Source organism: Symphalangus syndactylus, chromosome 13 (assembly GCF_028878055.3).
Source record: "Symphalangus syndactylus isolate Jambi chromosome 13, NHGRI_mSymSyn1-v2.1_pri, whole genome shotgun sequence".
NCBI classification, from domain to species: domain Eukaryota; kingdom Metazoa; phylum Chordata; class Mammalia; order Primates; family Hylobatidae; genus Symphalangus; species Symphalangus syndactylus.
Window position 1 is genome coordinate 53505433 of NC_072435.2, and position 16650 is coordinate 53522082.

At 45.6% G+C, this 16650-nt stretch overlaps 1 protein-coding gene and 1 long non-coding RNA gene across 2 annotated transcripts; both read left to right on the forward strand.

The window, feature by feature from the left end:
• The first annotated feature begins 3853 nt into the window (after window positions 1–3853).
• On the forward strand, window positions 3854–4344 carry LOC129460498 (peptidyl-prolyl cis-trans isomerase A-like). The gene has a single exon (XM_055238379.2). It carries the CDS (start codon window positions 3854–3856, stop codon window positions 4331–4333), a length of 480 nt encoding a protein of 159 aa, XP_055094354.1. The 3' UTR covers window positions 4334–4344.
• A 1987-nt stretch (window positions 4345–6331) lies between these two features.
• Window positions 6332–8543, forward strand: LOC134732182 (uncharacterized). Its single transcript, XR_010115066.1, has 2 exons — window positions 6332–6433; window positions 8213–8543. It is a non-coding gene; the product is annotated as an uncharacterized lncRNA (long non-coding RNA).
• Window positions 8544–16650: the final 8107 nt, after the last annotated feature.

The following is a 16650-nucleotide window of genomic DNA, read 5'->3' on the forward strand; positions in this document are numbered from 1 at the left end:
AGCTACTTGAGAGGCTAAAGTGGGAGGATCAATTGCTTGAACCCAGGAGTTGAAGGCTGCAGTGAGTTATGATTGCAACCACTGCACTCCAGCCTGGGTGACAGAGCAAGACCTTGTCTCAGAGAAAGAAGGAAGAAAGAAAGAAAAAAAGAAGAAGGGAAGGAAGGAAGGAAAGAAGGAAGGAAGGAAGTGTTAGATACGAGTTCTAAATTTCTTTTCAAAGAATCAATATGTCAGTATGTTCAATTCTTTACCTTCTACTTTTAAACTTAACTTCCTCATAAAGCAACCTTTTTCGATTACCTGCTCCACCCTGACTCATTCCGATTACCTGCTCTGTTACAACCATTTTTCCCGCCAAACCACTCACCCCGTTATTAGCCAATCGGAATTAGTTTAGCCTGTGCGGTCTAACTCTACCAACAGGGGAACAACACAGCAGCAGGGGCCATGTGGGTCAGGGATAAGAACCCCTTCCCCTCCCTTGTCCAAGTGTGCGCTCACCATTGTTCTATCTGTAAGGGCGCACCTTTCTATAGAAGTACCTTGCCTTGCTGAGAATTAAAAGAAAATTTTATATTTGAGTGCTATTTGTTTTGCAGCACTGAAACTATATATAACAGGAGGAAGGAAAGAAGGGATGGAGGGAGGGAGGGAGGGAGAAAAAAAGACACTGAAGCAACTCAACCCCCATCTGAAGCACAAGGTAATTCTAGAGGAATTTGAACCTAGTGTTACACTGACGGAAACCATGGCAATAACAAAAGCCAAACCCAGAATGACTCCTGACTGGATTGCCTCAACTTCCCATTGGTTGCTTACCACAACCAATCAGACAGATTTCTGGCCACCACTTCGTTTACACGAGTTAATCACCAAGTGGCCAATGGGAAACCTGTAGGGAGTATTTGGACCCAAGAAGATTCTGTATCTGGGCCCTTGAGCCCCCATGCTCGAGCCTGCTCCTGCACTGTGGAGTGTACTTTCATTTTCAATAAATCCCTTCATTCCTTCCTTGCTTTGTGTGTTTTGTCCAATTCCTTGTTCAAGATGCCAAGAGCCTGGACACCCTCCACCAGTGACACTGACAGATGTTGTGGGAACTCCCAAATTTGTGTTGGTTAATTTTTGCATTTTTAGTGGAGATGGGATTTCACCATGTTGTCCAGGTTGGTCTCGAACTTCTGACCTCAAGTGATCCACCCGCCTCGGCCTCCCAAAGTAAGACCGATGCCTCAATGCTGTGCCTGCAATTGCCTGTTCCTGCTGTTTCAAGGTAGTTTTGTATGTGTCCAGTTCCTGCTGTCCTCCCTGCCCCACACAGGAGGCCTCTGTGCAGGACACACAGCCATTCCTTGAGAGCCACTCTGCACCTGCTGTCTACATTCGCTACAGAAGGGCCCAGATGAGTGTCTGCACAGGTAGGTCTTGCCGCTCAAGACTGAGCTTGCAAAGCAAACCAGGAGAAATGGATTTTGGTATGTTAGGCAGGCAGTCTTCGTCCTAGTTTTGTTTTGTTTTTTGCTTAGTAACTGCTATTGCAACCATAATATTTTCTTCCTTCTTTCCTTCCTTCTGAAATTGTGCCTCAAAGAGTTAAAGAAATCAGTAACTCTGGGCACAGTGGCTCATGTCTGTAATCCCAGTACTTTGGGAGGCTGAGGCAGGAGGACTGCTTGAGCCCAGGAGTTTAAGACCAGCCTGGACAACACAGTGAGAACCTGTCTCTACACAAAATAAAAATTAGCTGGACATGGTAGCACATGCTTGTCATCCCAGTTACTCAGGAGGTTGGGACAAAAGAATTGCTTGAGCCCAGGAGTTCAAGGCTGCAGTGAGTCACGATTGTGCACCACTGCACTCCAACCAGGGCGACAGAGTGAGACCCTGTCTCACAAAAACAACAACAAAACCAGTAAGTAACAGAAATTCTTGAGTTTGCAGGATAGCAGATAAGGAAAGAAACAACTTGCTGAAATGCTGAAACTCCTTTCATTCGTAAGATAACAAAACTGGCTGAAATCAGTTGGAATGAACATGGCCAACTAGAGTCTGTGCAGAACCAGCTTGCTGACATCGCAGCCTGAATTTCCATCATGTTTCAGATAACTCCCTCTGAATTTGCACACGCGAACCATAAGTTAGCATGAGAAGATAACCATGAATCCTCAAGGAGTCTGCCCATCTCCCTCTTCCTTCCACCAATCACCTGCTAATCCAACCCCAAACTTTGACTAATAAAATGACTGCCTTAAAGCCAGCAGGGAGACAGATTTGAGCTGGATGCCTGTCTCCTTGGGAGTCAACTTTTCTTTTTTTCCTTTTTGTTGAGAGAGAGTCTCACTCTGCTCAGGCTGGAGTGCAGTGGCGTAATCTCCGCTCACTGCAGCCTAGGTTCAAGTGGTTCTCCTGCCTCAGCCTCCTGAGTAGCTGGAATTGCAGGTGTCCACTACCACACCCAGCTAATTTTTGTATTTTTAGTGCAGACAGGGTTTCATCATGTTGGCCAGGTTGGTCTCGAACTCCAGACCTCACCTGGCTGACCCTTTTAAACTTTACCTCAAATATATAGCGGTGGCTGTTTTCGATTTCTGTATAAATGGATTCACACTCTAAATATCCTGCTATGACTTGTTTTCTTTCTTTAACAGTATGAATAATTGGCTGGGCGTGATGGCTCATATGTGTAATCCTAGAACGTTGGGAGGCCAAGGCAGCAGATCACCTGAGGTCAGGAGTTCCAGACCAGCCTGGGCAACATGGTGAAACCATCTCCACTAAAAATGCAAAAATTAGCCAGGCATGGTGGTGGGCGCCTGTAATCCCAGTTACTCGGGAGATTGAGGCAGGAGAATCACTTGAACCTGGGGGGTGGAGGTTGCAGTGAGCCGAGATCGCACCATTGCACTCCAGCCTGGGCGACAGAGTGAGACTCCATCTTAAAAAAAAAAAAAAAAAAATATATATATATATATATATATATATATAAAATTATTTTGTTCTGGAGGTTATATTTTGTTTTACTGTGACATTAGTAAAGACACAGCTAGCACAGAAGTCAATGGTTTCATGAATATTATTACATTAAATCTTTACATTAAAAATATGAATTGGGGTCAGGCGCAGTGGCTCACACCTGTAATCCCATCACTTTGGGAGGCTGAGGCAGACGGATACCTGAGGTCAGGAGTTCAAGACCAGCCTGGCCAACATGGTGATACCCTGTCTCTACAAAAATACAAAAATTAGCCAGGCATGATGGCAGGTGCCTGTAATCCCAGCTACTCAGGAGGCTAAGGCGGGAGAATCACTTGAACCTGGGAGGCAGAGGTTGCAGTGAGCCAAGATTGAGCCTATATATATATATATAGATACACACATGAGTTGGAGCTGGGTGCGGTGGTTCACACCGGTAATCCCAGCACTTTGAGAGCCAAGGCAGGTGGGTCACTTGAGGTCAGGAGTTGGAGACCAGCCTGGTCAACATGGTGAAATCCTGACTCTACTAAAAATACAAAAATTAGCCAGGTGTGGTGGCTCATGCCTGTAACCCCAGCTACTCAGGATGCTGAGGCATAAGAATTGCTTGAACCTGGGAGATGGAGGTTGCAGTGAGCCAAGATTGTGCCACTGCACCCCAGCCTGGGTGACAGAGTGAGACTCTGTCTCAAAAAAAAAAAAAAAATCTACATATATATGTATGCGTGTGTGTGTGTGTGTGTGTATATATATATAAAACAAGCACAGAAGTCAATGATTTAATGAATATTATTAAGTTAAATCTTTACATTAAAAATATAAGTTGAGTTTTGCATACACCACCACTGCCTCCAGGGGCCCCACACTATCAGCCATGGTCAACCCCACCAAGTTCTCCAATGATCCCTTGGGCCGCATCTCCATCCAGCTGTTTGCAGACAAGTTTCCAAAGACAGCAGAAAATGTTGGTGCTCTGAGCATTGGAGAGAAAGGATTTGGTTATAAGTGTTCCTGCTTTCACAGAATTATTCCAGGGTTTATGTGTCACGGTGGTGACTTCACACACCATAATGGCATTGGTGGCAAGTCCATCTATGGGGAGAAATTTGATGATGAGAACTTCATCCTGAAGCAGACAGGTTCTGGCATCTTGTCCAAGGCAAATGCTGGACCCAACACAAACGGTTCCCAGTTTTTCATCTGCAGTGCCAAGAGTGAGTGGTTGGATGGCGGGCATGTGGTCTTTGGCAAGGTGAAAGAAGGCATGAATATTGTGGAGGACATGGAGGGTTTTGGGTCCAGGAATGGCAAGACAAACAAGAAGATCACCATTGCTGACTGTGGACAACTCTAATAAGCTTGAATTGTGTTCGTTTTGTTTTGTTTTTGAGACAGTTTCACTCTTGCTGTCCAGGCTAGAGTGCAATGTCACAATCTCAGCTCACTGCAACCTCCACCTCCCAGGTTCAAGTGATTCTACTCCCTCAGCATCCTGAGGAGCTGGGATTACAGATGAGCACCACCACACCTGGCTAATTTTTGTATTTGTAGTAGAGACGGGGTTTCACCATGTTGGCCAGGCTGGTCTTGAGCTCCTGACCTCAGGTGATCCACCCACCTCGGCTTCCCAAAGTGCTGGCATTACAGGCATGTGCCACTGTGCCCAGTCGACTTGTGTTTTATCTTAACCTCGAGACCATTCCTTCTGTAGCTCCGGAGAGCACTCCTCCACCCCATTTGCTGACAATATCCTATAATCTTTGTGCTCTCACAAAGAAAAGCAGTTCCTTTTAAGCTCCAAGTTTTCCTTATTCCCTTCCATGCCTAGCTGGATTGCAGAGTCAAGTTTATGATTATGAAATAAAAACTAAATAATGAAAACAAAAAATACGAGTTGATTTAAATAAAAATACCAAGTAAATATTAGTATAGGCGGCAAGCGGATACGGCAAAAAAATCAATAAAATTCGAATGCAAATAGCTAAAATTCAGGAAATATGGTTTTAATAAAAACAGATAGAAGCTGTGGCATGTGCTTGTAGTCCCAGCTGACGCCCAGGAGGGAGGAGGGCTTGAGCCCGGAAGTTCAGGGCCAGCCTGGGCAACAGGGCCAGCCTGGGAAACATAGTGAGAGGTCATCTCAACAACAAAAATGAAAAAAATCAACAACAACAAAAATAAACACAGATACATCTAAAATTGCTCTGGATCTTTGGAACAGGTCTGCTCTGATGTGGTGCTTTGTGGGCCTGGGTACCCTGGCACAAGCCCTTTCTGGGCACAAGGAGAAGCTGATGAGATTCATGCTCATGCCAGCTTGCTCCAGGCCACTTTAAGCCACTAGCACCATGGCCTCGTGCCTCCCTAGTCTCTGTTCCCTCCCTGGGATTTCCCCCAGGCTTGACTCTTCTCCCAATTCCTCTGTGCATGGCCTGAACTTGCCCTTGCAACTTGGCATGGATCAAGCCAGCTTCCTAGTTTCTGCCCCCCCACCAGCTCCATTCACCCTTGGGTACTGGCCTCACTTCATCACCTCTTTCTGTATCTACACCCTTTACCACATTACTTTGCAGTGCCCTCTCAGTGTGACTCTGGGCTGGCCATGAGACCTGTGTTGACCAACAGAACCAGGCTGAAGTGACAGTGCACCAGTTCCAGAGGCCCTGAGTGTCTCTATGCCATCTTGTGCATTTTTGCCATCTCTAAGAGAAGGACAAAATCAGCAGGTCCTAGGACGAGGGTGAAATATGTGGAGCAGAGCTGCCTCAGCCAAGCCTCCAACCTCCAGCAGCACTCCAGCCCTCCACAAACTCATGAAAAATAAGACATTATTGTTTTTTTTCAGCCATTGAGCTTTGGAGTGTCCATGTATTGGTTAGCTGTTGCTGTGTAACAAATACACAAAGCAGCAGCCCCTGGTCCCCACCCCTGTTCAGTGACTGCTGTACCCACACACAGAGTAGAAAATTCTTGCACAAGTGGGATCTAGCATTTTCCCACTTTCATAACCATGCCCCGTGGCGTCGCCACTGATATTGCCCTGCCTAGCACTGGGAAGAGGAGGTAGTGAGGGCAAATGGAGCCCCTTTTGCCCAGTCCAGGGAGCAATAGGCAGCTGTCACCCACAAACAACTTGGTTCCCACAATCTACTTCCCAGAACACAGTCCTGCCTAGCTGGGACTGGAGGTAGGATACAATATAAAGGTTTATTCCAGCCCCAGGGTGCTGGGTGAGGCCTGGGGATGTGTCCCTGCCCACAAGACAGAACTGGAATCTTCATGTCCGCCAGATTCTGGGCCTCTCTCCTATGTCACAGATGGGAATTCTTTCCACATTATTCCCAGTGGACCTTCTCACTCTTTTCCAGGCTCCTTGGGGGTCGCTGCCTTGATGATAACATGGTCTTCCCTTTGAGGAAGCCACGTTTCTAAGAGGGCTCTGGCGTATGCATTGGTGAGTTGAAGCTTGACTGTGTTATAACTTCTCTGCTGTTAGTGTGGGGTTTGAGGGTTTTTACTTTAACCACATGGATTAGTCAGAGAAACAGAATGAACAGGATACAGATGGAGCTGTAGACATAGCTATAGACCTAGAAGAGGGGACTTATAATGGAGATTGGCCTGAGTGATTGGGAGCCTAAGAAGTCCCACAGTATGTTGTCTGCAGGTTGAAGAGCCAGGGAAGCTGATGGTATCATTCAGTTTGAGCCTGAAGTTCTGAGAACCAGGAGCTTCGATGTCCCAGGGCAGGAGAAGGTGGAGGTCCCAGGTCCAGAAGAGAGTGAACTTGCTTTTCCTCTGTCTTTTTGTTCAATTTGGGCCCTCAGTGGATTGAATGTTGCCCACCTACATTGGTGAGGGCAGATATTTTTTACTCGGTCTACTGATTTGGGTACCAATCTCTCTGAAAACACCCTCCCAGATGCACCCAGAAATAATGTTGCACCTGCTATCTGGGTATCCCTTAACCCAGTCAAGCTGACACCTAGAAGTAACCATCACACCACACTTTCACAAACACCTGGGTGCTTGTGGACTCGCCTTTTACAATGGTTTTACCAGCCTCCTCCACAAGCACAGGCAGTCAGTTTTAAGGACAGGAGCCCCCCACTATTGCGTGGTGTACTGGCGATCTAAACAAACACGTGCATTATAGGGGGTTTCTGTCATTTTTTTAGTCACTTCACTTTCATCCCTGGTCCTCACGACCCCTTGATTTCTTTCTGAGGAATTCCCTCCCTCCCACTGTGAGAACAGAGGGGCCAGGTCCTCCATCTGTCTCCCAGCTCTAGGAGAGCCAGGGGTTGAGCCCCAGGCCAGAGCTCAGCCAATCAGAGGCTGTCCTGTGAGCAAGTGATACCGGGACTGATGGGATGGCTGGAGTGTGTGTTGCACAGATGCAACAGCAGCACGCTGACCAGACCATGCCCCTGTGAGAGCCAGGGTGGGGCTCCACTGCTCGCTAGGGCTCCCAGGAGCTCTGCCTGCCCTCAGCTTCCTGTCCAGGCTCTCTGCACCCCCTCTCATTTTTTTTTTAATTTTTAAATTTTTTTTAGATGAAGTCTCGCTTCATTGCCCAAGCTGGAGTGCAACAGTGTGATCTCGGCTCACTGCAACCTCCGCCTCCTGGATTCAAGTGGTTCTCCTGCCTCAGCCTCCCAAGTAGCTGGGATCACAGGCATGCACCACCACGCCCGGCTAATTTTTGTATTTTTAGTAGAGACGGGGTTTCACCATGTTGGCCAGGCTGGTCTCGAACTACTGACCTTAGGTGATCCCCCTGCCTTGGCCTCCCAAAGTGCTGGGATTACAGGTGTGAGCCACCACACCTGGCTGCACCCTCTCTTGTTGATCCTTCTTGCTTGGTTAGGCAGAGACAGCCTCCAGTTCTTGCAGCTACAAGGCCCGCACGTGAAGGACAAAATGTTTCAGTTAATAATGTTTTCATGTGTGTAAGTCCTGTTTTTGTTTTCCAGTTGAATTGAAAGTTCCTTTTGGGCAGGAACTCTTTATTCCCTTTGTCCTGGGTCTAGTACTTGGCATGCAATAGATTCTAGGGCAGAGCTGGAGGCAGGGGGAGGCTGCCTAGAGCCAGAGGGCTTGTGTGTGAGGTCTGCCCCTGCACTCACTCACTGTGGGACCTTGGCTGAGTCCTGCGGCATTTTCAGTCTAGACATTGCATCAATTAAACAGGTGTGATGCTTATAATGATCACCCTCCTTCTCGGCCTCAGGGCCTCTGTGAGGTTTTAATGAATGAAGGCTGAAGAAACTCCACAGAGATGGTGACTTGCCCCCAGCACAGCTCTTGCCCTCAAGGAAGAGACACTCGAGCAAACAGGCAACTGGAAACAGGATGGCTTCGTGGGCTTATGTGACTTACACAGGGCCCTGCACTCAGAAGAATCACGTACTGACTTAGGCTCTGCAGCTGCCATCTTGAAATTCTTAATAACTTTTGAACGGTATTGGGGGTGGCATTGGCGGGGACGGTCCACACTTTCATTTTGCACTGGGCACCACAAATTATGTAGCCGGCTCTGATTAAAATGCTACAAGAACTAACATGAGACTGGACACAGAAACCAGACCCCAGAGCACATACCATATGGGTCCATTGGTATGAAGTTTAAAAACAGGTGGCACTAGTCTAAAGGATTGGAAATTGGAATAGTGGTTACCAGGGCTGGGGGAGGAAGGGATGGTGGACAGTGAACAAAAGGACCTTGGAGGGCTCCTGGGGTAATAGGAATCAATGTATCTTTCTTTCTTTCTCTCTCTCTTTCTTTCCTTCTTTCTTTCTTTCTTTCTTTCTTTCTTTCTTTCTTTCTTTCTTTCTTCTTTCTTTTTCTTTCTTTCCTTCTTCCTTCCTTCCTTCCTCTCTCTCTTTCTGTCTTTCTTTTTGTTTTTATTTCAATAGGTTTTTGGGGAACAAGTGGTGTTTGGTTACATGAATAAGTTCTTTAGCAGTGATTTCTATATTTTGGTGCACCCATCACCCGAGTAAAAATGTTATCTCTTTCTTCCTTTCTCCTTCCTTCCTTCCTTCCTTCCTCCCTTCCTTTCCTTCAACAGAATCTTACACTGTTGCCCAGGCTGGAGTGCAGTGGTACAATTATAGCTCATTGCAGCCTCAACCTCCTGGGCTCAAGTGATCTTCCTGCCCCAGCCTCCTGAGTAGCCAGGACTACAGGAATGTGCCAACAAGCCTGGCTAATTTTAAAAATTTTTTTATAGAGAAGAGGTCTCACTATGTTGCCCAGACTAGACTTAAACTCCTGGCCTCAAGTGATCTTTCCCCATCAGTCTTCCAAAGTGCTGGGATTGCAGGCGTGAGCCACCTCGCCCAGCCTTAGAAATGTTCTGTTTCTTGACCTGAGAGTTGGATATACAGGCTTGCTCACTTTGTGAAAATTTGCTAAGGATTTGTGCACTTTTCTGCATATGTGTTAAACTGCAGTACAAGATTAAAAGAAAATGTATGAAATGACCTATACATTGCAAAGGAAAGGCCAGGGTGCTGAGCTTGACCCACCTTGGGGATGCTCAGAGAAGGCTTCCCTGGAGAGGGGTCTGGGTAAGGTCCTGAAGGAGGAGCAAGGGATAGGGGTTGGGAAGTTTTGTGGCTCCCTACCAAGGGATGACGTGCCTGTCTGGCAGGAGCTAGGCTCATGCATGGCTCGGGAGAGCACCTGGTTGTACTGAGTCTGGCTCTGCCTGGGAGCTTGAGGATGCGAATGAATTGGAGATACAAAGGCCAGCTTGTGGGGGCCATGGACTCCACTCTCTGGGCTCGAGACTCCAGCTGTAGTGTGGAGGGCAGCCTGGGGTGGGAGATGGGAGGCAGGGAGACCCTGCAGAGGCCACTGGATTTCCCAGTGAGCAGTGATGGTGGCTTGGGCTGGGGGAGTGTAGACAGGAGAATGGATTCTGGAGACTTTATTCCAGTGGTAGCTGTTGTGGTCTTCACATAGGATCACAAATTCCTTGGCATTTGTCCCGTCAAGAGATGAAGTCTAATTTCATCCCTCTTTTTTTTTTTTTTTTCTGAGATGGAGTCTTGCTCTCTTGCTCAGGCTGGAGTGCAGTGGTGCAATCTCGGCTCACTGCAACCTCCACCTCCCAGGTTCAAGTGATTCTTCTCCCTCAGCCTCCTGAGTAGCTGGGATTACAGGCACATGCCACCACACCCGGCTAATCTTATATTTTAGTAGACACAGGGTTTCACCATATTGGCCAGGCTGCTTTCGAACTCCTGACCTCAGGTGATCCACCTGTCTTGGCCTCCCAAAGTACTGGGATTACAAGCATGAGCCATTGCACTCGGCATTTTTTTTTTTTTTTTTTTTTTTTTTTTGAGACAGTCTCACTGTGTTGCCCAGGCTGGAGTGCTGGAGTGCAATGGCATGATCTCAGCTCACTGCAACCTCCACCTCCCGGGTTCAACCAATTCTCATGCCTCAGCCTCCCAAGTGGCTGGGATTACAGACGCCTGCCATCATGCCCAGCTAATTTTTGTATTTTTAGTAGAGGTGGGGTTTTGTTATGTTGGTCAGGCTAGTCTCAAACTCCTGATCTCAAGTGATCTGCCCACCTCAGCCTCCCAAAATGCTGGGATTACAGGCATGACCTATGGTGCCCGGCCTAATTCCATCCCTCTTGAATGTGAGCTGGCCTTAGTGACTTGCTTCTGATGAGTAGAATGTGGCTGAAGGGATACTACGCGACACCCCAGGCTAGATTAGAAAAGGCCATGCCACTTCCGCCTCGCTCCCTTGGAACTCAACAGCCGTGCTGCAAAGAAGCCCAGGCTACAAGGCAAGGCCACATACAGGTGATCTGGTTGACTGCGCTACTGAGATCCCAGGTGACACTTAATCTCAAGTCCAGATATGTGCAAGCAGAAGTTTTCAAGATGGCCTCAGCTGCATGAGCCTCTGAATGAGAGCTGCCTGGCTGCCTGGCTGGGAGCGGTGATTTTTGCCACTAAGTTTGGCTAGTTCGTTAGCAGCAAGAAAACAGCAGCCTAGGCTGTTTCGAGGAATCACCAGAGAAGCTTAAAAACTTCCCACCGCCCAGGTCACGCCCGAGCATTATTTTTCGGAGCTCCCAACATGCATCCAAGGTTGAGAAGCAGTGCAGGAGGCCAACCCTGAGGCCTCCGAGCCTCAGTGGAGACAGCAGTCTGGGCCGACGTCATGAAATGCCCCTTTCCTTTCCACCACCTCCCTTCACTCAGCTCTCTTTTGTCCCCCCCTACTTGTTTCCATCTTCAGTTCCTGGTAGATGAAAGGGATCCACTTAAGTGGCAGGGACTTTGAAATCAGTGTGTCAGTCCCTGATGCTTGTTTATTTTCAAAGCAACATAGGAGAATGGATGTGGAGGGGAAGCGGGGAGGCTCTCAAGGGCAGAAGTGGGAATAGGATTGCCAGATAAAATACAAGAGGCTGTATTAAATTTGAATTTCAGATAAACCATGAATTTTCTTTTCGGTAGAAGGATGCTCCAAATATTACATGGACATACTTATACTAAAAGATTACTTGTTGTGATCTGAAATTAAAATTTAATCGAATGACCTATATTTGTATTTGCTAAACCTGGCAACTCTTAAGTGTGAAGCCAGGTCAAGGTGACACCCAGAACTCATTTAGGGACATTTGCAGACTCCCAAGTTCCTTCCACTAGCAAAGTAGGAAACCTCTCAGGAATCCTCAGGCTCTTCCTCTTATTTAGGGAAAGTCAGGCTCCAAGACAGGAAGTAACACATTCAAAACAGGCAATTCTTGATTTGCACATTATGGTGGTCACTAAGCACATGTATATTGAAACCATGTTCTTGCTTTGCTGCTATGAATATTTGCATGAAGGTTTTTGTATTGACATAAATTTTCAACTCAGTTGGGTAATGCCTGGGATTGTGATTGCTGGGTTGTATAAATCTATGTTTGACTTTGTAAGAAACTGCCACACTGTCTTCCAGAATGGCTGTACCATTTTATCTTCCCACCAGGAATGAAAGAGAGTTTTAATTTCTCTACATTCTTGCCAACATTTATTTTCCTTTAATTAAAAAAAAAATTTAGGGCTGGGCGCGGTGGCTCACGCTTGTAATCCCAGCACTTTGGGAGGCCGAGGCGGGCGGATCACGAGGTCAGGAGATAGAGACCACGGTGAAACCCCGTCTCTACTAAAAATACAAAAAATTAGCCGGGCGTGGTGGTGGGCGCCTGTAGTCCCAGCTACTCGGAGAGGCTGAGGCAGGAGAATGGCGTGAACCCGGGAGGCGGAGCTTGCAGTGAGCCGAGATCGCGCCACTGCACTCCAGCCTGGGCGACAGAGCGAGACTCCGTCTCAAAAAAAAAAAAATAAAAAAAAAAAAAATAAAAAAAAATAAAATAAAATAAAAAAAAAATTTAAGGCTGGGTGCGGTGCCTCATGCCTGTAATCCCAGCACTTTGGGAGAGTGAGGTGGGCAGATCACTTGAGGTCAGGAGTTGAAGACCAGCCTGGCCAACATGGTGAAACCCCATCTCTACTAAAAATACAAAAATTAGCAGGGTGTGGTGGCAGGTGCCTGTAATCCCAGCTACTTGGGAGGCTGAGGCAGGAGAATGGCTTGAACGCAGGAGGTGGAGGTTGCAGTGAGCTGAGATAGTGCCACTGCACTCCATCCTGGGCCACAGAGTGAGACTCCATCTCAAAAAATTAAAGAAATAAAATAAAAAAATAAAAAATAATAGCTATCCTAGCAGCTGTGAGATGGTCTGTCATTGTGATTCAGATTTGCATTTCCCTAATAATTAGTGATATTGAGCATCTTTTCATGTGCCTATTGGCCATTTGTATATCTTCTTTGGAGAAATAGCTATGCAAGTTCTTTGCTCATTTGGGGGTTTTCCATAAAACTCTTACAACTCAACGACAACAACAAAAAAGTGCAATACATATGCTTGATATTAAACCCTTATATATAAGATACAAGATTTGCAAGTGTTTCTTCTTGTTCTGTGTGTTATCTTTTCACCCTCTTGACAGTGTCTTTTTTTTTTGAGATGGAGTTTTGCTTTGTCTCCCAGGGTGGAGTGCAGTGGTGTGATCTCAGCTCACTGCAACCTCTGCCTCCAGGGTTCAAGCGATTATCCTGCCTCAGCCTCCCAAGTAGCTGGTACTACAGGTACCACCGCAACACCAAGCTAATTTTTTGTATTTTTAGTAGAGATGGGGTTTCACCATGTTGGCCAGGCTGGTCTTGAACTCCTGACCTCAAGTGATCTGCCCACCTCATCCTCCCAAAGTGCTGGGATTACAGGCATGAACCAATGAGCCCAGTTGATAGTGTCCTTTGATGCATAAAAGTTTTTAATTTTGATGACATCCAATTTACAGTTTTTTTCTTTTGCTGCCTGTGCTTTTGGTGGCCTATTTGAGAAACCATTGCCAAATCTAAGATCATGATTGCCCCTATGGTTTCTTCTGAGTTTGACTTTAGGTCTTACATTCAGGTCTTTGACCAATCTTGAGTTAATTTTTATTCACAGTGTAAGGCAAGGGTCCAACTTCATTCTTTTGCATGTAGATATCCAGCTTCCTTGGCACCATTTGTGTTTCTTTTTTTCCTTTTTTTTCCTTTTCCATATATATTCTTCTTATGTAAGGCATCATTTATTAAAGAGACTGTCCTTTTCTTATTGAATGGTCTTGAAATTCTTGTAAAAAATCAGTACACAAGAGGGTTTATTTCTGGGCTCTTTATTCTAGTCTATTGGACTATATGACTGAGACCACAATGTTTTTTGTTTTTTTGTTTTTTGAGACAAAGTCTTGCTCTGTCACGCAGGCTGGAGTGCAGTGGTGTGATCTCGGCTCACTGCAACCTCTGCGTCCTGCATTCAAGTGATTCTTGTGCCTCAGCCTCCCAAGTAGTAGATAGGAATACTACTAGCTGCCACCATGCCCATCTTTTTTTTTTTTTTTTTTTTTTTTTTGTAGTTTTAGTACAGACAGGGTTTCACCATGTTGGCCAGGCTGGCCTCGAATTCCTGACCTCAAGTGATCCACCCGCCTTGGCTTCCCAATGTGCTAGGATTACAGGCATGAGCCACCGTGCCTGGCCTCATAGTATTTTGATTACTGTAGCTTTGTAGTAAGTTTTGAAATCAGGAAGTATGAGACCTCCAACTTTGTTCTTCTTTTTTGGTTATTTTGGTTATTTGGGGTCTCTTGAAATTCCATACAGATTTTAGGACGAGTTTGCCTACTTCTGCAAAAAAATGCCATTGGGATTGGATAGGAATTGCACTGAATCTGTAGACGGCTTTGGAGAACATTGTTGTATTAGTCGGCTTGAACTGCTGTAACAAAATACCATGACAGGGTGGCTTAAACAATAGAAATTTATATTCCTCACAGCTCTGGAAACTAAGGGTCCATGATGAAGGTGTTGGAAAAGCCAGTTTCTCATGAAGTTTCTCTTCCTGGCTTGTCCATGACCACCTTCTTACTATGTCCTTGGATGGTCTTTCCTTGCATGCAGAGCAAGAGAAAGCTCTCCGGTATCTCTGCCAGGATAGGGACACTAATCCTATTGAACCAAGGCCCCACCTTCATTTAATATTAATTACTTCCATAAAGGCCCTATCTTCAGAAACAGTCGCATTGGCGGTTAGGGCACTGACATATGCATTTTGGAAGAACACAAACATTCAGCCCATAACAATTGTCACCTTAACAATATTGTCTTCCAATCCGTGAAGGCAAGATGTTCTTCCACATATTTCTGTTTAATTTCTTTCAGCAGTGTTTTGTAGTTTTCAATGTACCAACTTGCTCCTCCTTGGTTAATTTTTTTACTAAATATTTTATTCTTGATGTTACTGTACATGGAATTGTTTTCTCAATTTTCTTTTCAGATTGGTGTTTTCTACTACTTAGAAATATATATCCTACTATATAGAAACGATTCTTGTGTGTTGATTTTTTTTTTTTTTTTTTTTTTTTTTGAGACGGAGTCTCACTCTGTCACCCAGGCTGGAGTGCAGTGGTGCAATCTCGGCTCACTGCAAGCTCCGCCTCCTGGGTTCACGCCATTCTCCTGCCTCAGCCTCCCGAGTAGCTGGGACTACAGGTGCCTGCCACCACGCCCAGCTAATTTTTTGTATTTTTAGTAGAGACGGGGTTTCACCGTGTTAGCCGGGATGATCTCGATCTCCTGACCTCGTGACCTGCCTGCCTCTGCCTCCCAAAGTGCTGGGATGACAGGCGTGAGCCACCGTGGCAGGCCCATTTGAGATTATTATGTGGTTTTCCCCCTTCATTCCTTTTTTTTTTTTTTTTAGTCTGAGTTTCCTTCTTGTTGCCCAGGCTGGAGTGCAGTGGCATGATCTCGGTTCACTGCAACCTCTGCCTCCCAGGTTCAAGCAATTCTCCTGCCTCAGCCTCCTGAGTAGCTGGGATTGCAGGTGCCCATCACCATGTCCAGCTAATTTTTTGCATTTTTAGTAGAGACAGAATTTCACTGTGTTGGCCAGGCTGGTCTCGAACTCCTGACCTCAGGTGATCCACCCACCTCAGCCTCCCAAAGTGCTGGGATTACAGGTCTGAGCCACCACACCCGGCCTACATCGATTTATTTTTATATGGTGAATCACCATTGTGTCTCTGGAATAAATTCCACTTGTTCATGGTATATAATCTTACAAATACGCTGCCAAATTTGTTAGTATTTTGTTGAGAATTTTTGTGTCTATGTTCATAAGGAGCAGTGGTCTGCAGTTTTCTTTTCTCTCAGTGTCTTTGTCTTACTGGCCTCATAGAATGTGTTCTTTCCTCTTCAATCTTTAGAAGAGTTTAAGAAGGATTTGTGTACTTCTTTAAATGTTTAGTAGAATTCATCTTAAAATAATCTGTTCCTGGGCTTTTTTGTTGGCAAGTTTTTGATTACTGATTCAATATCCTTACTTGTTACAGATCCAACCAGATTTTCTATTTCTTCTTGAGTTAGTTTTGGTAGTTTGTGTTTTTCTAAAAATTTGTACATTTCATCTAAGGTTTTCCAATTTTTTGGAGTACAATTGTTTGTAGTATTATCCAATTTATTTCTGCAAAACTGTACTGTCTCACTTTCATTTCTGATTTTAGTAATTTGACTCTTTTCTCTTTTTTTCTTAGTCAGTTTTGTTGATCTTTAAAAACATCAACTTTTGACTGGGTGTGGTGGCTCACACCTGTAATCCTAGCACTTTTGGAGGCTGAGGCGGGTGGATTGCCTGAGCTCAAGAGTTCAAGACCAGCCTGGGCAACACGGTGAAACCCCATCTCTACTGAAATATAAAAAAACAAAAAAATTAGCCAGGCATGGTGGCGTGCACCTGTAATCCCAGCTACTCGGGAGGCTGAGGCAGGAGAATTGCTAGAACCTGGGAGGCGGAGGTTGCAGTGAGCCGAGACTGTGCCACTACACTCCAGCCTGGGCAACAGAGTGAGACTCAATCTCTTTAAAAAAAAAAAAATCAACTTTTATTTTCATTGATTTCCTCTACCATTTTTCTATTTTCTGTTTTATTTTTCTCCACTCTAATCTTTGTTATTCCTTCTTTCTCTTTTCTTTCTTTTTTTTTTTTTTTTTTTTTTTTTAAGATGGAGTCTTGCTCTGTCACCCAGGCTGGAGTG

Bases quoted from the DNA above. Each gene is read 5' to 3' on its own strand.
- LOC129460498 (XM_055238379.2), top strand. From the start codon at position 3,854: ATGGTCAACCCCACCAAGTTCTCCAATGATCCCTTGGGCCGCATCTCC.